Source organism: Hippoglossus hippoglossus, chromosome 21 (assembly GCF_009819705.1).
Source record: "Hippoglossus hippoglossus isolate fHipHip1 chromosome 21, fHipHip1.pri, whole genome shotgun sequence".
Classification (NCBI taxonomy): Eukaryota; Metazoa; Chordata; class Actinopteri; order Pleuronectiformes; family Pleuronectidae; genus Hippoglossus; species Hippoglossus hippoglossus.
In genome coordinates this window covers 9551024-9572246 of record NC_047171.1, presented here as the reverse complement: position 1 = coordinate 9572246, position 21223 = coordinate 9551024, and the positions used below count along the sequence as shown (strand labels likewise).

At 40.8% G+C, this 21223-nt stretch overlaps 1 protein-coding gene across 4 annotated transcripts; it reads right to left on the bottom strand.

The window, feature by feature from the left end:
- Nucleotides 1-718: 718 nt before the first annotated feature.
- On the bottom strand, nucleotides 719-18117 carry slc12a8 (solute carrier family 12 member 8). 4 transcript variants are annotated; one of them, XM_034574711.1, is made up of 14 exons: nucleotides 17840-18117; nucleotides 16812-16980; nucleotides 15938-16084; nucleotides 14931-15122; nucleotides 14621-14852; nucleotides 8837-8950; nucleotides 8582-8669; nucleotides 8068-8155; nucleotides 6762-6908; nucleotides 3104-3752; nucleotides 2924-3021; nucleotides 2711-2828; nucleotides 1598-1658; nucleotides 719-1320 (listed from the first exon to the last, which is right to left on the bottom strand). In XM_034574711.1, exons 2-14 carry the CDS (start codon nucleotides 16944-16946, stop codon nucleotides 1149-1151), a joined length of 2241 nt encoding a protein of 746 aa, XP_034430602.1. In that variant the 5' UTR covers nucleotides 16947-16980; nucleotides 17840-18117; the 3' UTR covers nucleotides 719-1148. The 4 variants fall into 4 exon arrangements, with proteins under 4 accessions (XP_034430602.1, XP_034430600.1, XP_034430601.1 ...); XM_034574709.1 differs by having other exon boundaries at nucleotides 727-1320; nucleotides 16812-16967; nucleotides 17840-18026; XM_034574710.1 differs by lacking the exon at nucleotides 17840-18117 and having other exon boundaries at nucleotides 727-1320; nucleotides 16812-17072.
- Nucleotides 18118-21223: the final 3106 nt, after the last annotated feature.

The window sequence follows — 21223 nt, the reverse complement described above, 5'->3', positions numbered from 1 at the left end:
CACACACACACACACACACACACACACACACACACACACACACACACACTTGTTATCCTACCCCCCAAAAAGTCCATTCATTTCAATGCTTCATTTAAGGGAAAAGATATAACGTTATTGTTTTTTTCTATTATTCTGTATTTCTGCATTGCTTGTATTGGACAGTGTTTCTCAATGTGGCTCATTGTTGTTATTTCAGCCTTTACAAACAAATACTATGTTAGGATAGTAAGAAAATACTTGTTTGTTTGGTTTATTGGCGGGTGGAGACCAATGTGAAGGTGCATTACTGCCATCTCGCTCACACTCTTTGGCACTGATATTGTCTGAAAACTGTTTATCTTCTTCTTCTTCTTTGCTTGATTTATTGGCACACATTTCTCTTAGTTGCTGTTCTCGAGCTCTTATGATTTTAACAAAAGTTCCACAACAGCCACTAAATAGACCTTCTGTTCAGGTCATTTTTAAATATCGCTGTTCCTAGAATTAAGAAAGGCCTTTGGTCCTCAGCATATTCTCACTACACGGGCTTCCTGTTAAATTTAGAGTACAATTTAAAATTCTCCTCCTCGCCTACAAGGCCCTTAATAATATGGCACCATCATACCTTAAAGAGCTCATAGTACCATATAACCATAACCCTAACCCTGCAATTTTACTAAGAAAAGCACAATAACAACCTCAGCCAAACAATTATTGACTGGAGACGTGCAGAATTGAGTTTATGTCTTTTTATTAAACCTTTATGTGTTGCATGTACAAAGGATAACATTTTTTTCCTCATCAGCACCGTGCTGGCTGGACGTCCTGGAGGTGGCCCAGCAATAGAATAATCTGACAATCACCGACTGTGATATATCAGTAAAAGTTAATAAAATAAAAGTATATTAAGACAAAATATTTTCTTTAATGGAAGAAAAAAAACGACAAACTCCAGCTACGTCCACTTTTTCAGACATCTCTCTCATTCTCTTGCACAAACACACACACACTGTAACTCTAGAAACAGTTCAGAGTTCCTCAGCGTGGTGCCATTAAATGTCACTGTGATAGCGAATGTGGCACAACATGAGACACAGTTTGAGGCAGAAAGTGTGGCTTCGGGCTGTCAGCTCTACGACATGCAACAGGAGCAGTGTCTGATTCAGTCAGCGGAGTGATGGAGGTTGCACCATCTTGTCAGACACGATGAATGAGGATTGGTGGTAGCGGTGGCGAGAGGCAAAGTCAGCATTCTCCTCTGTCAGCTGCCTGGTTTTCAGCCCGACCCCGGACAGAGAGGGCGTCACTATGACCTCATCCCGGGGAGATCCTTTTCCCCTGGAGGAGAGGGAACCAGTGCAGAGAAAAACGGTAAGGTTGGGATGGAAGAGTCATTTATGGAAAATACCATATTACTGAAAAAATATTACAAGCAGAATTCCTCATGAAATGTTTTATGACCTTGTAATAGAAGAACCAATAAAAAAAAAGAAAAATCACTCAAGATTCAGCCTGTTTTTAGCAATGATCTGTACAGATAAATACATTTAAATGTTATTATTATAACCTGATTCATTAATGGTGATTTTGTAATGTAACAACAAGCACACAATACCTGCAAATACTATTCAGAGTTGATTTGAGCCACGTGAAAAAGCTGAATCGAGCTGCAATACCTGCAAATACATGTACAAATGAGCTCAACAAGTTCATTCAAATTGTAGCTGCACAAGACAACTGTATAATTAGAAGGTTAGTCAGAGAGTTCATACGTCTGCCAAGGCTGATAGACCACTTTATCACCACATGGATTGAGATTATATACAAATACCATGTACACAGAATCTCTGCAAACTGCTATTTATACTTGTTCAAAGATTTTTCCATCAAGTATTTTGCAAAATGATTTTATTTTAATCCTGGATCTGCCCCTTTGGCAATATCTCACACCAAAAGTTAATGGGTTCTTCCTTGGCCTGTAGCCAACCCTTCCACCAAGTTTCTGTCTAAAAGACCGACAAGCAGCAATGACAGAGGTAATTAGAATAAAAATAATACTTTATTAAGTTTGAATTTACATTGGAGACCTTGCTTGGTGTGTAAATCTCTGAAGCTGTAACATAGCACAGAAGGCGCAAGAGTAACAGTAACAGAGAGTGGCGCGCACACACACACACACACACACACACACACACACACACACACACACACACACACACACAGCATCTCATCGACCACCTGTGCAACAAGTGTTTGACACTCACAGCTCTTGGCACACTGTACTGTGGCGAGTCAGATGCAGAGTGTCCCATCCAGCTATTCCAGAAATCCTATAAGCCACAACAGCTGCCAGCCTTCCAGGCAAAGAGGCCGCAAGTGAAACTCCCAGCAATGTGTGTGATTACGTTACCAGGTCAAATAACCACGGAGCACGGGCATCAAATCTTCATGCTTCATAATTTATAAAATGCATGTTAATGAAGTGTAGTTGGTAACAACTGAACAGATAATCAGACCTAAGTACTAAGGTCACTAATTCCTCTACGAATATCAAAGCAAGAAACACTATAAAGCAGCACATACAATTAGTTACTGTCATGGATTTTTACCTCCAAGTTATGTTTTCTTAATATACTGGTCCATGCAACAAAAACATCAATTTTTTTTTACCAGCATCAATACAAATTATTGGGTTAAGCGATGAATGAAAATTAAGTGAAACAATCACCTATAGGAAGTCCGGGGCTTGTTTTCCCGATGTAGAAGTAGAGCAGCAAGGCCACGACTATGTTTGCCAAGGCATAAACCCACTGGATAACAAACATGATCACTAAAGAGCTCAATGCCTGAAAGGAAAACAAATGATATATTAAGCTAAATCATTGAGTTCTGCAACTATCAGTAATAATTCCATGAGGACAAAAAGAAATATGCAACGAACCCCGATGAGAGCGATCCAGTGGTTGCTGAACTTTGCGTAGATCGAATCCTCCATGGCTTTGATTTCGAAGCTCTGTTGTTCTGCTTTACCTTCAGCACCTGAACATGTTAAATAAAATGAGGGGGTCATGAAAAACAGGTACAAATAGTTGTCTAATGTTTCAGTGGAAAAGCTAATCACCTGTGTTGTGGTTGTGATGGTCGGCACCTAAATCCTGTTTTGTACAGTTTTTGACCTGCGACTCTTCTCTAGCTCTGGGCTCACCGCTTCCAGGCTGCACCTCAGCTTCCTCGTATGGCGGAGGTGAACCTGTTTCCTCTCCTTTCTCTTCTTCTGAGAACATGTTTCTGTTCAAGTCCAAACCAAAGCTGTCCATCAGCGTCTGTTTAGCAGTAGCCTTTCTGCTCTTTCCTCGGCTGCTCAACTCTTGCAAAGAAAAGGACTTCTCAGCCCCCGCGTCAACATTTGAGACAGGGGGAAACATCCGATCCATGTCCTTGGTGAACTCCGATAAAGTGCCTTTGCTCTGCGGACTCTCGCCTCCGCTCCCATAGTTGGGGAGAGGATCTTGAAGAAGCGGCCTGGAGCTCTGTTTGGCAGACCTGCGCTGGTTTCTCTTGGCCAGGGTGAGGGCGTCCCTTTTCTCTTTGCTCTGCAGCTGGAAGGTCATGACCACGCTGAAGTAGGAGTAGTCGATGAAGCTGTAGGTGAGCATGAAGTTGATGGTGACGATGGGAGCGAGCACGTTGACCTGGCCGATGAAAATGAAGGCCATGGTGAGCAGGCTGGTCAGACAGATGGCAGCCACCGGGGTCTTGTTTGGGCCTTTCTGCGAGAGATCAACACAGTAAGGTTAGTGACAGCTGCAACACACAAGACAAATATGGTGGTTTTATGCCAGTCTCATGTTTGAGGTCACTGTGACCTTTGACCATTTGAATTAAATAAAACCAAACCAGCAGAAAGTTAATATTGCATCTTTAGAGATAATTTGTTTCCTCTCAATGATATTTGGATTTATTAGAAATTAGCACTGGGAAGTTTACTTATGAGTATACCATGTCTTATACACACGTATGACTAAGATCTTAGTAAACAACTATCAAAATACAAGTTCATGTTTCTGTTACTACAACTAAATAAACCATTCCACAAAATCTTCTCATGACTTCATGTGGCCTGTGGTTGGTCAGGAGCCACGTTCAGTCATTACTCACACGCTAACCTGACACTGGACATCGGCAAGGCCCATGAGAAAGTCAGTCCCACTTCAGAAATGATGCTAATCTTTCTATTAGAGAATTCTCCACAATAAAAGGTTATTTGAGTTTGACTTCAGGAAGTTTTAATTAAAGTCACCAAAAAATATTTAATGGCTTTGTTAACTTAGAAATAACTTGCTTCCACTAACATTATTTAGTTTAATTTGTGAAGTTACCCTTAGCAGTTAATGTATGATGGAGAGACACAAAATCAAAAAAGTTTTGTTTAGAGTGGAGGTCATGCAACGGGGTCTACAGAGGAATTCTCTGGCTTTTCACCAAGCCTGCGGGTCTACCAAGTGACTGCTGAGTGTCCGGTAGATAATTCATATTTGTATATTTATATATATTCATTTGGCAAAAAGAAAATGAGTGAAAAATCTAACGTTTGCATTTGGTATACACTGGTTAGATGGTAAATTGGTATATTTTTACCATTTACCATCTCAACCCTGTTGAGAAGCGACACAACAATAGTTACTATTTGAAATTGTTATATTTTAGCTCAAAATGTTAATTTTTGTCTAGAATTATAAAAGATAAATGATCAGAACAAAAACAAATGGTTGGCACAACTGCAGGGAATTTTCTTCAAATCTTTTCTTGAGTTGGCCTCAAAATTCTAAGATCTAGTGCTTTCTTTCTGTGCTTTCTGCAGTGCATGTGGTTTGATAACCCTTTTGCTTTCACTTCCCAGGTCCTGTCGTACAGTTTAAGGAGCACTGCAGTGTGCCTGGCGGCCCTCCAGAGCACACAGCGGAGCGGAGCCCTGCCTGTCGCCCTTCCTGCGTTTGTTCTGATGCTTTGATTTGGCCCAAGATGTCTGGGGCCTCATTCCAGCCCGCTGAGAGAGGTCAGGCGCTGCTGCTGTCCCAGGGTAGTCTGAGGAACACTGGGGTGGACGGGGTCAGAGCGGCAACGTGACAACGTGTGTGTAGCAGAAGTGAGTCGTAAGTCTTGGCTGTAATGCGGTCAGCCCACTGAACGCACTTCTACAGAACAGCCCGCACATTATAATTAGGTAGTCGTGTCACTGCTTCCTTTTGAGTCCAGACATCACAACGCCCTGTACATTCATCTTTAGTACATTTTTTTATATACAAAATGCCAGTTACTCTTAATCGGGGACAACATTACTGTTAATATTCTAATAATAAGAATTCAGTTAATGAAAAAACATTTAAAGGTGTAGTTCAGTTCCCGGGGATTGTTTGTCTGAGCTAGAAAAAAACAAACATGCCCTTTTTATGAGGTTGTAGTTTGAAGGTACAGTGAATACTGAGATTATTTTTATTTCTGTTCAATTTATAAATGTCTGTGATCAGTATAGTGCAGGGCTAGTGCAATACAGTTAAAAAAAAAGGTCCACCTAAAAATACCGCCCTGTGGTTGTATGCCTCTGCTAACCAATGCAGCTTTAGTTCACATCCATTTCTTTCCAGATTCATATGAGGTCATTGTGACCTTTGACCACTGAAATCTAATCAGTGCATATTTGAGTCAAAGTGACAACTGGTTAAAATGAAAAGAAATTCCTAAGGGCAGACTTGAGACATCATGTTCAAGAGGCCAAAAACATGTTTTGTGAGGCCACCGTGACCTTTGACCTTTAACCACTCACATTCTAATCAGTTCATCTTTGAGTCAAAGTGAATGTTTGTACCAAGTTTGAAGAATGTCCATCAAGGTGCTCCGGGGATGTTGCGTTCACAAGACCATAAACGTGCTTTGTAAGGTGAACATGACCTTTCACCACCAAATTATACTCAGGTCATCCTTGAGTCCAAATGAACATTTGTACAAAAACTAATTTGAACAGTTCCTTTAAGGCTTTCTTACGATATCGTGTTCACAAGAACGGGACAGTCGACCTGAGAGCTGTTGCTGGCTTGGAGACATAAAAAAGCGGAACTTAATTTGGAATTATTTTGTCAAACTACTTCAAAGGTGGATAAATTAACTTGATATATATACTTTAAAAAGTGTACAAGCTTTTCTTACTACTTTTAAATGGTTACATTTAGTTTTAAACCTAACTGGAGAACTGCACAAAAATTCCATGGTGCTCATGTTTTTGCAAACGGCAATAAAGTCTAAAACTGTGGAAACTGAATAAATTGGGAAAAAGCTGAGTAATCTCACTAAGACTACTGCACACAGAGGCATTAAAAATACATCAGCGTGTTTATCTGACACTAAGGTTCAGGAAAAACATTATTTCCAAACAGGAAATTAAATTATCCTTCTCTAATTCACTCCAGGTTACCCAGTGTTACAAGCTCTGATGGGATTTGTGTCTGAGGCTGTAAAATGCCAAAATGATGAATTTAGCAGAACTGGGTTTTCATCAGGTTTTACTGACTGTGATCATCAACTCACTCCAAACCAGGTCATCAGATAAAGATGTTAGTCTGACAGTTTAAACTTGGTTAACAGCAGGTAATTACTGTGCACTCACTCTTAAACACATTCACTCACTGAACAATCTACACTTGAGTCTATAGCCAGCAAGCTCAGTGTGAATCCTGTCATCCCTCCCCTCATGGCTCCATCCATCCATCCATCCATCCACCCACCCCTTTTCCCAGACAGGCCAGAGCCGGGATCACCCTCTCCTGGGCGATGCACTGCAGGATCCTGGGTGCTCCGTACAGGCCGCCCATGCAGGAAGCCAGGGAGGAGACGTAGAGGCCCAGCAGAAAGAGGAAACCCACCAAGGAGACCTGGAGGAAGAAGGAAAACAAACAGAGGGGTGGAAGAGGATGGGGTGGGGTCGAGAGCGCACAACAGCTACACCCAGTTCAGTTCCGCTGCAGACAGCTCCTTGTGAAAACAATGAGAGCCGAGCACTGAGGGTTACAGCCAAATATTGTGTTTTCATTATAGAGCGAGTGTAATGGGTTAGTTTTGATAATATATTGATCACAGTCTTGCTGTTTTAAACTGTTATATGGTGAGAAGTAGTCCGCCACCAGCCGAGCTCATTCATACTAAAACAACCTCTGCCTCATATCTGGCCGATGCACATCGACTAGAACACAAACTGTCAGATGACTCAGCAGCATCAGAAAACCTCATTGATCAGCTCTTCATCGCAGCTCAATCACTTCCTCCCACTTTAATAAAAACTTCCTGTGTGTGTGTCCCTATATGAACTCAGCTCTGCTCTATGTAAATCTACCCTGTCCTCCTCACATCAGTTGTCCATATGGAGCCTGACACATGCTCCATTGTTGCTGAAATTCATAGATCCCACGTTAAACCTGTCTAAATGCTTTTTTACGTCTTTATGTTACATGAGCTGTATCTTCCAGTCCGTTATTACCTCCAGCAAGGGGCTTATGTTTTCATCTGCGTTTGTTTATTTGTCTGTTATTTAGCTGGATTACGCAAAAAACTACAAGACTAATTACAGCAAGACCTGGTGAAATGATGCAGAATTGCTTGGGGAAGAACCACTGGCATTTTGGTGCAGATCCGTATCAGGAGGCGGATCCAGATGTTGTTGTTTTTCACTTTGAGATGGTGCGCTTTTAAACATTTTCAATGATTTCTTATGTGTCTGTGCAGTTTGTTCCTCTGGCACCTGCAGTGCACTATTGGCATGTGTGGGTAGAGGTCTGGGGACTGTGGTCATGGTAATCGGTCCAGGGTACACAAGTTCTGTTGAATACTTACAAAAACAATGCAGGTGAAAAATGTTTCATGATGAGCAGACCAAACATCTGCCTAGCTTGAACATAAAAATGTCCACTTGAGGGAAAAAAATAGGGTCAAAGGTTCTTACATCTCAACTATTTAAGAAAATATATACAGTCTTTCAACCCTACTGCCAGAGGGCCTCTCTCACAGGGCAGGATGGAAACAAAGAGAGGAGTTTACCTTTTCTGCGATCAAGAAGTCATAGCGCAGAGCTTCTCTGGTGCAGATGGCCCCCAGGAGGAAGGCAAAGACCAGATACAGGAACCACCTGCGGGTCACCAACAGTACACCACGCAGAACTATTAACAACGGATCCTTTCTCACTATTAATAGGAAAATTGTGTCATCCCAGCTCTAAAAGTGACAGATAGAGTCATGCTGGGAATGTGGGATGTTTATTCTCTCTGGTGAAAATAGAAAAGGCCGTCCTTATTATAAGCTGCCACTAAATTTAAGATGAATCCTACCATCCATACAATGTAGTTAAAGAACTCTATGAAATAATCAGTTTTCTGGTGGTTTTCTAGAATTCGTGTAACTACATTCACGGTACCTGGGTCTGTCTGTGCACCCTTACTGTAGTTGTAATCTTATATAACTCATTGTGTACTATTTCACTGTGTTTTTTTTGTCTTTTACAATATCGCTGTGTTGTATACGTTTGTTTGGGAGTGTGTTTGGGCTGTTGTCATACGAGGTGAAGAGAGCTGCCAGCGTTCCCACAGGGATGTTGTGTTCTGGCCGCTGAAGGTCTGAGCTCATGTTGAAGCCTGCCATTACCCCTACAAACACACACACACACACACACGGGTAAAGAAAAACCACAGAAATGTACACAACATACTTTACAATACAAAAGGATTTTTTAATATTCCATATAGCTGCAAGAATGGGAGAGTTAACAGCACACGTTTTCTAACAATAAAAGGTGACTGTGGGGTCTAATCACCTGTAGCAGCAGGGAAGAAGACCCCAAATACTGTGAAGAAGTTTTCTCCAGGAGTGTAATCAGGCTTTGTGTTGGTGCTGAGCAGCTCGGCTGAATAACCAATGAAACCATGCTCTGAAAGAAGAGGAAGCAGCAAACAATGAAAATCAGCACTAACCCTTAGGTCGGGACAAGGTGAGTATAAACATGTCAACTGCAGATATAAATATAAAATGGCAATTTTCTCTTTTGCATCACATTATGTGGAATAAATTACAGAAAGTATAAACAATATTTGAATAGCACCTTCGCCAAGAACATTATGTTTCCGTCTGCTATTGTTTGTTTGTTTGCAGGATAAAAAAAACTACTCAACCCATTTTCATGAGATTTTGTGGAGGGGCGGGGCATAACTCAATACATTTTGCTGCAGATCTGGATCAGGGGGCGGATCCAGTAATGCTTTTTTCAGTTTATTTGTTATTATCGCTTTTCAACATTTTACTTGAGATCTCAGAGAATAATTAATGGATATAAATGAAAAAAGAGACTGCAATTTGTTGCAGATCCAAATAAAAATCTGGATCTGGTGAATTTAAATGTGGTTTCACAAGGGTCCGTTGGGCCTTGGGCTGTTCTTTTTAAATCAGCCTTTTTCCCCAATGACTGTAGTGCCAGACTACAGCCTCTATTTCTCCTTCCAGCTACAGCATGATGTAATGTAATCAGCTGCTTACTGCAGTGGTGTTTTCATTTTCTTTCTATTCAGTCATAATTTTTTGTCCAGGATGCTTAATAGTGATGGTTTTTCTTTACACTGCACTTCCTGGAGAAATTGAGAAAAACGGGAAATGTGAACACATCATGTCTGCACCAGGGGATTTTCCTTATGAAAGACCTGTAAGATACCAGAAACTATAGGTTTGGAAAATATCCCATCATGTCTGCAAAGTTAGAGACACAAAGGCTTAACAATAAGTACATCACAAAGGGAAGCTGGAGTCTGAAAAAAACATTCTTATTAAACTTTTATACTTTATAACTCTAAGGAACCTATTTGGATAGATCTGCAATTCCCAGCAATTTAAACACACTAAACAAGTTTTAGGATCACATGTCCAGAATATGAGATTAAATCGTGTGCATTTCAATCAAACAAATGACAACAATAGGTAGAAATTCACTTTAAAAATATGCAGTATAAAAGATGAGTGCGGGTTGTTGAGTCTAGGTCAGTTTGGTGGTTGAGTGAGGGAGATTGTTCTGCACTGATGGGGGCCATTTAAAGCTTGCAGGCTGACGGGCCCGCCTGTGTTACAACACCGGACATTTCCCCCTCGGTTATCTTGCGATGGGAAAGAATGTGTTCTGTCAGATTAATGACATGTTTATCCAAAAGGAAGTCGCCGCCCTTTTCAGAAGCTCAACAGCTTCCAAGTTTGAGAGAAAAGAATGAGAGCGAGCGAGAGAGGGAGACAGAGAGTGAGACCAAGAGAGAGAGGGAGAACATGCACTTTTTTTTCTTTCTCTTTTGTGTTAGTCAAAAGCCAAAACCAAGAAAAAGCTTGGTTATACTAGTTATTCCTTGTGCACATATTTTCCAGTGTAGGAATTTAAGGAGGCTACAAAAACTCGACATCAAACAGGACTGGGAGCCCAAACTCTTGTTCACTCAGGGACCCGATGCGACCGCCCTCTGTGCAAACAATCACAATCTAACAAATCCAGGCCAGTCAGTGTCCATGTCTGCACCACAGGCTCTCCACCCATATTACTACATCATGCTCCAACATCCAACAACTCTCTGCAGTTTAGGGCGTTCACATATTTATGAGGAAAATGTGTTTCTATGAACACAAATTCAATGTTTAGAAATACTGTCAGAGTTTCAGCATTTGATCTCAAGAGCTGTGGACAAAGCTACGAAAAATGCCTTTGAAGTTGTGTTTTCCGTTTTATGTGGGAACTCACACCTCCAATACCAAGCTCTTATTTGTAGTATGGCCTGCACAAAGATTTAAGAAAACAAAGATGAATTGGATGACGCTACTTTACATCTCTCCAAAGTCACATGCACAGATTCCGCCTTCTCTACGCTCCACCGGCTCATTCTTTCTTTTCATCCAATCACAACCTGACAGGCTCGCCTTGAGCCAATCACCTGTGATCTGCCAGAGTTTAAAATGTGCTTTCTCCATCCTGTCAATCAGCTGTCGGTTCAGTACCGTGATTAATTAGTGACTCTCCTCTACCCTACACCATCTGAATGGACACTTAAATCCAATTCAACCGTCCAATCAGAGGCCTTCATGAGACATCCCAACTTCCTGCTCCTTTCCTCATCACCATCACCACTAGTGTCGAGGCTCCAGGAGGAAGTCTCCTTCACATCCAAAGCACCCAATTCATTGGAATGATTCCAATGCGTTGTGTTTCCAAACTCTAATCCTCCTCCTTTTACTTTACTCATTCTCATTTTTTTCTTCAACTGGCATTCTCATGATAATAAGCTGTTTTACATTGCTGGTGCCAATTGGCTCATTTTAGCATGCTAACATTCTAAAATAAGACGGTGTCCGTGGTAAACCTGCATCAGCATTTTAGCGGTCATTGAGAGCATGCAGGATGTTGATGTTAGCGTTTAGCTCAAAGTATCTCCTGACATCCTCACAGAGCTGCTAACCCAGCTTTGAAAAACGTCTACAGACCACAGCACCCACATTTCAGTGTGTATGTTGAACAGCAAGTGCACAGGCAGAGTGGGGCTCCTCTCTGAGCTCAGCATTCCTCTGATACCGACTGGAATGTGTAGTCAGCTTACATGAGCATCTGAGGCCTCTCTCCCTGACTCACTGACCTCTTACTCTCCGACACCAATCACTATAAACTGCTGCGCATGGGGAGCAGGGCAGGCTGTGATGTTGCAGAGGTGGGGCATGTCCCGCTGGGATGATTGAGAACCATATATTACCGTAGAATCACAGAGTGAAGTGGGGCGGTCCCTGGAGTCGCGGCCACAGCCTCAGATCTCAGATCTCAGTTCCGGCCTCCTCTCCTCATTTTCCAAAAATGTGGGTGAGTCTGGCTAACACCCTAAACTCCAGACCCGAGGAGAACATTATGGCTTCCTGTTGTGTAGGGAATACGCTCCAAGTATTGGGACAGAGTAATGTGTGTCAGATTGTATTTCATCTAAGCACCACAATCAGAGCGGCTTGGACTTGAACTGTTTAGTTGCAGAGACAATACTTTGGCAGCGTTACTGACCAGACTAAATTATTTACTACTCTCCAATTGGAAAATTTTAATCTCCTCCCGATTCCCACATGGGAAGATAAAACGCTATTCTGAGCTGTTCTACTTGTTGGAGCCGTGCAGTAACCAAATCTAACTCCACCTGTCAAAGTTATGCAGTCATTATAAGCCACTTAGCAGATCCTAATGCCTGAAGAAATGAGGAAGCCAGGTCAGTCTACAAGTGAGAGTTCATATTCGTACATTATATATATATATATATATATATAAACTAACTGACTGAAACAGCATCAGAGTTTGAAAGATCATCTCATTGAGACCTTGGATGATAACGCAAACAAAAATCTATATAAACAGAATCATGCATTTTTAGCCTTGAAATATATAATTAGATTATTAGATATTTGTCTGTATTGATTATTCTGGCAAATATTTTAAAATAATTATATCATATATTTCTGAATATTTACAATTAATCCTGCATTTTTAGGATTTCTGTGAAGTGCTATTCAGTTTACAGTTACCGTTTATAAAAATGGAAGAAAAGCAGCAAATAATGGTTAAAACTAGAAACTGTTCCAAATCAACTTTTAAAATATTTGCTAATATATTTTCTACCATTCAGCTCAAAATGTGAACCTTTGACCAGCTTTGTCTTAAAATGCCAATATTTCCTGAGAATATGGATGAGCCAATATGCCATTTTGATGTCGTGCACCATTTTGCCGACAAGACATGCCTTAATATCGTAATGATGTACAATGGTATCTGAAACATGTCATGACTATATTCTCACCAAGTGTTTACAGAGGGGACATGTTATCAAACTATGACACGGTTTTGGCAGCGGCTCTTCATCCTTCAGGATGTGCCTCGGTGTCCAGCGAGCGCAGGCTAATCTGAGCTGGTTCAGCTAGCTCGGGGACCTGCTGGTCCACTGCCAGCCATGAGGTCACCGCAAAACACACAGCAGCTCTTAATTGGAAAAACCTGGAGAAGCCATTATACGCCCGGTTCTCCCACAGTTCTTCAGCAATGGCAAACTTTACTCTACCAACTGTGCTGTAAGTGGCACAGAGGTAACTATAGTACTAAAGCTAGATCATGCAAGAATCAACCACAATAACCAGTATAGGACAGGTGGTCTGAAACCCATCTAAGCCTGTTTTATTGTGTGTGCAGTGAGTTTTCTCTTACTATTATTGCGTAAAGTAAAGTAAAATTGTGTGTTCTTGCTTTATTCACAAAAGCACCGGCTCGACTCGTGAAACACTTTTGTCGTCCTACTGGACAGGACGTTGATAATCAGTGAGAACAGGAAATGTAGGGAAGGACTTCCTGAAGCCGGCAAAAGAATACAAGATACTTAAAAAGGGCACATTTCCTCACCACGAAAAAAAAAAAAGAAGAAAGACAGACAAAAAAAAACTCAATAGAACACAATGCCAGTTTTGGACCTGCTTAAACCAGAACATCTGAAAAACAGGGAACAGAAACTGAGGGGAAATATTTTTTTTTACTGTAGGCAAACAGGTTAAAAGGTTGACAAGCGAGACAGACATGGCACACGCACACAAGCACACGTTTGCACTTCTATATTAGTGAGGACACTCATTGGCATAATGCATTTCCTAGCCCCTTACCTTAACCTCAACCATCACAACTAAATGCCTAACCCTATCCTAACTCTAATTCTAACCCTAACCCTAAAACCAAGTCTTAACCCCCAAACAGTCCATTAAAAGGGGGGTCAAAAAGTGTCCTCACTTTCTCAAAATGTCCTCACTCCATAGGTTGTAGATTAAAACTGGTCCTCACAAAGATAGCTGCACAAGAGCTCACACACACACACACAGTATGATGAGAAAGTGTACAGAGCGCACAGGATACAGACTGGCACTGATCAAATAAGTGGTACTACAGCACCACCTACTGGTCTCAGCGGGTCAGACATTCAAAATTGTTGTCAACTGACTATTTCAGTGGCTCTGCAACTTTTATGTCATGCTGATACAAACTACTGTGCAGACCTGAAACAAAAAAGAGCCAAGACCATCTAGACTGAGAAATTCATGGCCATACCCCAACCTTCCAGCAAGTTTCAATAAAATAGGTTCAGTAGTTTTACGCAATCCTGCTAAGACACAAACAGACATACAGACAGAGAGAAACAGAGAGACAGACAGAGAGAGAGACAGACAGACAGACAGACAGACAGAGAGAAACAGAGACAGACAGACAGACAGACAGAAACAGACAGACAGACAGACAGACAGACAGACAGACAGACAGACAGACAGAGAGAGAGAGAGAGAGAGAGAGAGAGAGAGAGAGAGAGAGACAGACAACAATCAAAACATAACCTCCTCGGTTGATGTAGTAATATTATATCATTGAATAATTTGAAGATTATTTTTGATCATGATATATACTTGAAAATACTCATACAAAGACTGGCCTGACACAGCAGAACTGAACTGACTTAACCACAATGTCAGTAACCGTCTGCCTTTTTACCCTTTAAATCAGTATTTACGTCCCAAATCCTACCTGGGTCGAGGTGCGTGAAGCTTCCAACCACAAAGTCCAGTGTGGAGACGGCCAGGACGGCCAGCAGCAGCAGCTGGATTCTGACAATCCACTTGACGCCGGCCAGGTTGATACCGAGCAGGGCCAGCAGCACCGCCGCTGACATGCCGCGCACCGCCCACTGAGTCTGCAGACCCAGCAGCTCTGCCACCGACTCAGAGAAACCTGTGATGTACATGGCTCCAGCCGAGCACTGCGGAGCCAAAGTCACATCATAAAACACAAAACTTCACACAAACAAATATAAATATCAGCCTTCATAAATACTCACCTGTCCAAAGACATACAGGAGGCCCATGGTGCCCCCAACCCTGCCGCCCAGGACGGTGGAGATCATGGAGTAGATTCCTCCACTCCCGATACCACAGTGCTCACACACTCCGATCCCTGACATCACCGTCACTAAGGCAACCAGCACGACCGAGGAAACCAGGAGCATCCCGAGCAGCACACCTGTGTTCCCCTGGAAGAAAAAAAGAGAAAAATTTGAAACTAATGAATGCACTTACTACTGTTAATGTAAATCTGCGGTTTCTATCATTTATATTATTCTTATATTTTTGTTAGCTATATACAGATATAGCTCCACATTTCCCCCAATATTTTTTCAGTGTTTGTCTAGTTTTTCTAATACAGCTGTTTGCATACTCAACGTAGATATAATGTAAAAATGTGTATATTCCAGATAAAGCTGCACTATGTTCAAAACTTACAATGTTCTCTGAAAGAAAACAATAACTTTTAATTTTTATTTTATACCGCACACTTGCTGCTCTAAAATTGATATTGACAAGAGGGAACTGCCCAAATAATTTTCACTTCCTCATACTTGGATTGTGGCCTTGATGTTAAGGATAACTAAAGACAACAGGAAATCCCGGTGACCTTGGGGTTAAAGTAGCGATCAATGAACTGCACTGTCCCATGTTTGATGTCCAAGGACCTTTGAAACATGTCTGTCCCCTTTTATCTGTCTCGTTTCCTGTTATTATTCCTCCTCTGTGACCTTTACAAAAGAGTGAAACAGTGACGAAAGACGAAAACTATGGATGCATCTGATGTCAGGGGGGAAAAAATCTGACTGAGGACATCAGGATTAGTTTTCATCATTTGTTTTAACACACCAAACATTTTCCTTACAGATTTTGTCTTTTTAAATTATAGCATTTCTTTATATTTTTTAGCTTCTCTCTAAAAGAGGGTGAGAGTCTCACTGGATATGGTTGTAGAACTGTCTACAGGCACAGATATGGAGAGTAAGGGTTAGTGTGAACGCACCACCAGGTAGCCAGTGCGCAGGAATAAAACCACACCGAAAATGTTGATCATGCAGGTGGTGAAAACTCCGTCCCAGGTGCCGAACCGCACCGGCTCCCACACAAACACCTTGATCCTCCACCACGGCTGGCTCGGCTGCTGGAAACCCTGAAAACGCAGGAACACAACCGGTACAGCACTGGAAGATCTAAAGATGATTTAGTATCTCCACCAAGGAGGTTATGTTTTCACCCCTGTTCGTTTGATTATGCAAAAACTACTGGACAGATTAGCACAAAACCGTCTTTAAAATTGCAAGATAGTGTTTGTTTTTCTATTTTTACATTTCACCAATTTCTCAGGGAATAATTCAGGGATCTTGATGAAAAAAGAAATCAGGAATATATAGGAAACTGATATTTGTGAGTGAAATTTAATGGGGCCTGATTGAATTTAAGGGGACTGTTCAGTCTTGGTAGAGTTATGAACTCTACTGAGTGACTTCTAGGTTTAATGATTAAGTTTTAATGCAAGAGGAAACAGTCATCTCATGTTATTCATTTATAAAACTACTGAGGAAACTTCCACACTACCTCACTTCGCCTCTCTCCTTTAAAAACTAGTCACAACTGGACACCTTCCAGTAACTACATCAATTTAGACGTCCCCTACACTTGCACCTCAGGTATTCTGCACCTTTTAATCTCACAATCCCCTTGGCGATGGTAAATCTATATCTGATGTTTGTTAGGGTTCCTGTAATTGTTTAATTTACAAAAATAAGAAACTCATTGTCGTATTCATCAGATTGGCTTCATCTCCATGAATCTGGGTAATATTTAAGATATCAAGGCACATTTCTCACCTCTAACGTTTTATTTACATCTTATCGTACCTGTGCATCTTCATGAAACAGATCGTGGACGTGTGTGTTGGTGGTGTTGTCGATGACCCCCTCCTTCAACAGTCCAGTGTCATCTCCCTTCTGGTCCCCAGTGTGGACCGTCCAACCAAATGGGAGGGTATCCATGGCAACCTACAGGTTTGTCCCCTTCAGGGTGGTCCTGCAGTTGATCGAGAAGTCAAAAGACAACATGAGAAGAAAAAATAAATCCAAGTACGTCTTTCTTCCAATTAATGAGCAAATGCATGTATGTCTGAGGTGGTGAAGCTGTGTGTGTGTCATGAGGCTGACAGAAGGCTACGTTAGTCCCGCCTCTCCCGGTGAGGACACCCGGATACAACAGGGTGTGCACCTGAATGGTGAGCCAGGTATTTACAATAACACATCAGCACAGTGATAAATGAACCTGCACTCAGCAGCAAATATTAAGTGGTCAACTCATTTAGCTGTAGATTTTATAAACCAACATTTTTGTGGTTACTTTCTAATGTTGTCTTGCAATAAATATATTGATTAAAATAAATAAATAGATAAAATAGGATATTAAAAAAATATATAGAGTGAATAGATATGATTTCGGAGCATTCGTGTCCTCGTTAACAGGCTGTCGTGTTTCTACAGTGCAAAGCGTAAAACCGGAACGAAACCTCCTTGACAAAACTGCCAATTTAAGGTTTCCCGGTGGCTTACGTAAAATATACTGCCCCACAGTCTCTAAATATCAAACGAGACAGTTTTTAATTAAACTATAAGCAATTCGGCCCCTTAATTAAATAAATAAAATTGAATTAGCCAACAAGTAAAACAAGTTAAAGTTGACATGTTAATCAAAACAAGTGTCTGTTTATAGGCTGCACTGCGCGTGGCCGAGTCATTTGAGGACAAGCGCCGACATGTTCAGACGCTGTTTTTATTTCTAATTCCACAAGACAGCTTGGTCCACTTTAAGTTTGACTTTAGATTGACAGATTTTTGAATTAAGTTCGGCGTGATGTTGAAAATGAGCAGTGAAACCGTACCTGTGACAGAGCTCCATGTCATTCCATGCTGGTGAAGAAGGGTTAAGCACGTGTAAAATGTCAGATGAATTCATTGATCCATTGTTTTCCTATTGAATCTAAATCCAGTCAGTGTGATCGGCTCCACGTGTTCAGTGAAACGTCAGCAGCAGCAGATGTTCGTGTAGATGTGTTGGTTGCCTTCCAGGGTGTTGCTGCTTTGCTCAAGGATCCTGTGTTAGTTTTGGCAAGGCCCACCGCAGACAAGGTTGACTCATGATTACAGCTGAAACATATGCACGTATGTGTGGCCCTTCAATGTCCTTATCTTCCCTTATTTTATCTGTGGAAATACTTCCCACCACACGATTAGACCAAAGGAAGATTCTGTCTTTTGTTCTCAGAAATGACAACATGCAGGTGTAAGAGGAAGTGACCTGAAATCCTGAGTGTGTTTTGGGATTTAGTGATTTCAGTGGAAGGGATAATAATCCCTCAAGTGGCAGAAGATTTACAGCAATTTCACTGTCCAACTACCTTCTGTTATTTATACAATTAGCTGATTCATTCATTAGATACTTTTTATGGTGGAAAATTTTCTTTCTTTTAAAAAAACTAAGATGGACATTATTCAACAATTCCTGACATTAATGACAAATACAAAAATAAAAACAGATTGATCTAAACTGAAGATAGTTTATTGTTGTAGCCCTACAATATAAAAAAATATTTTTATTTGTTTAATTTTATTATTTTTATTTCTTTTATATGACGTTGTCTTCCTTTTATTTTTGATGATAGATTTATTATTAGTGACATTATTATTTTTAAAACTCATCACTGAGGATCTGTGGATCAGGGGGGGTAGTGTGCTCAGGTTGCCCACTAACAAGGAGGTTGATGGTTTGATCCTCGAATTGCCCCTATGGCTGCGCCACATAGTGTATGAATGGTGTGTGATAGGTTTTTCTTACCTTTGGCTCACACACAAGCGTAGCAGCATCAATCGGTTAACACTAATTATCGAAGAGAGGCTAAAAGATCAATTCATTGATCATGGGATGTCCGTGTAGTATTCAAACCACAAATCAAACTGGAAGAGAACAGATTATGTGAAAAACCCCAAAAAGAGGCAGGCTATCTGTAATTCTAGAGTGAATAACACCAGAATACTGTAGGTTATGTGAAGATATAAAGGGCTGAACAGAAACCAGAGGGTCTGTAACCTTGGTAATGAGATGAATTTCACATTTTGTTTGAATGTAAGAATTCTGAGTTATTGAGATAAGTATTTTGCTTCAGTATTACCCAACAGCCCATCTGTGTTTGAAATAATTATTTTATTACAATCACAAAAGCCGAGTTATTTGTTCACTTGAAGCTTGAACGTCCTTCCTTTGTTTAAGTAATATTTGCTCAACCGTGCCATTGTTTTGTTTTGTATGTTCTGTTTGGGCTCCATACACGTGATCATGGTCTGGAGTCACATTACATGAATAAATGAAACGAAGTGTGCTGCGTATAGAAGTGCTGTATGAATGTGTGTGAATAGGTGAGTGTAACCTGTAATGTAACCTGGAAATGCACTACATTTAAATACAGTCCATTCAAGATCTAACAAAGTCTGAATACAATCAATACAACAACACCAAGGAAATGGTCTTTGCTCGATGAATTGTTCTCAGACAAATGAAATCAACTAATTATTCTACGTGTGGCCCCAGAAGCCGAAAGGCCTCTTCATCTCAAAACAACCCAAGCTCATGTTGTGAATCATTTTTATTTATAAGGACATGACACACAACAATCAAAACAACAATTTAATCTGATTGTTTACAAACCATAACATATTGCAAAAAGTTCTAATCATATGGGGTTACTTGACTGAAATTTACCAGCTACAATTAAAGCTGCACATTATTAAAAAAAACAAAAGAACAAGTTCACTCGACCCGACAAGTTAGAGCCCATGCAAACAAACCTCACCGTCTAACTTAAGATCAGCGCTATTCCCGCCCCACGGTGGCAGTGGAGCGATGAGGCTTCCTCGTCAGAGTTCGTTAAAAGTATGAAAACGCCTGTTCAGGTTCACGCTCCATCCTGTTTGAATCATCTTGACACAAAGGACTTATACAGAGAGAAAACGAGGGTAGCAATAGATGACATGTTTCAAAAATACTTTTTATCAAAAAATTCATAATTCAGATCTTTTTCTTTTTTTAGACAAGCTTTTTTTTTCTCTCTAGCTTATACAAGGACACTTATGGCCAGGTTACTGACAGTAGTTCATTAAAAGGAAAAATACCGTTCTGCTCATAAAAGGTCATGAATCTCCATCAACAGGTTTTTTGTAACTGAATTCAAAATGAACATTTTAAGGGAGTTTACAATTTCCCAAAACAGAATTACTCATCTGCAATGTGCTTTTAAAAACTGCTTTCAGTGAAACAGGGAGGTAAAGGAATATTTTACCTACGGAAAGAGATTTTTTTTTGCGTAATATTCCACACAAAATCTACTTGAACTGACATGAATTTAAGCTGCTGAGGTTGAATACTAAAATGCTGGAGTATTACTTTCTGGGTGCTTTTCTACATACAGATTTGTACAGTAAAAACCCATCATGATGCAAAAATCAACTGCATTAACTTCCCAAGCAATTTTATCACCAATAAAACCGTAAAAGTGTAAATTGTCTTCTACTAACATTGTTTACACACTATCCTCAGGAACACGCAGCGTGAATGCTGAAAACGAATAGATGTGCCCTTCTCTGACAAAAAGTGTCTCTTGCATGAGCCTTGTCCCGCGATCGACACAGAGATCTAACAGTACTTCTCAGAACGTAAAAATATACAATGTATTTACAGCAGAATATTGTCTGTACATTCTAGAGGGAATGTTCAATGAGGATAAAATAAAGTATCTTGGGATTAATGCGGGTGGGTGATTTATGCCGCAGCCAATGGGTGCTTGAAACAGTTGAATGCGCCGACCCGCCCCCCACGTCCTAAAATAAAGCTAATGCAAAAACCATAGCTTACTTGAATTGCGGATTTGTAAAAAGTAGACAAATGCGTGCATTTCAGCACCTTAGGAAATTAACAGGGACGACCCACATGCACACACACACAGGTCAGTGAGCCGTGAAGTAACTTTCATCTCAGTTGACACTCGCCCTAAATAAAACATATGACCGGAGATCTTAAATTTAACTGACGGTGATTGGGGATTAGGGTTTTGAGCAGGACACTGACAGAGTAGCAAGCAATCACAGACGTGTGGTCCCTCCAGTTGTTGTAATCTCACACCATCCGTGAAGTTTAGGGTTGGTCAGTTGTTTCTGAAACACTTTTAATCCTAGTTGTTGAAATCCTGTTCACAATCACTAACCAACCTGCATGT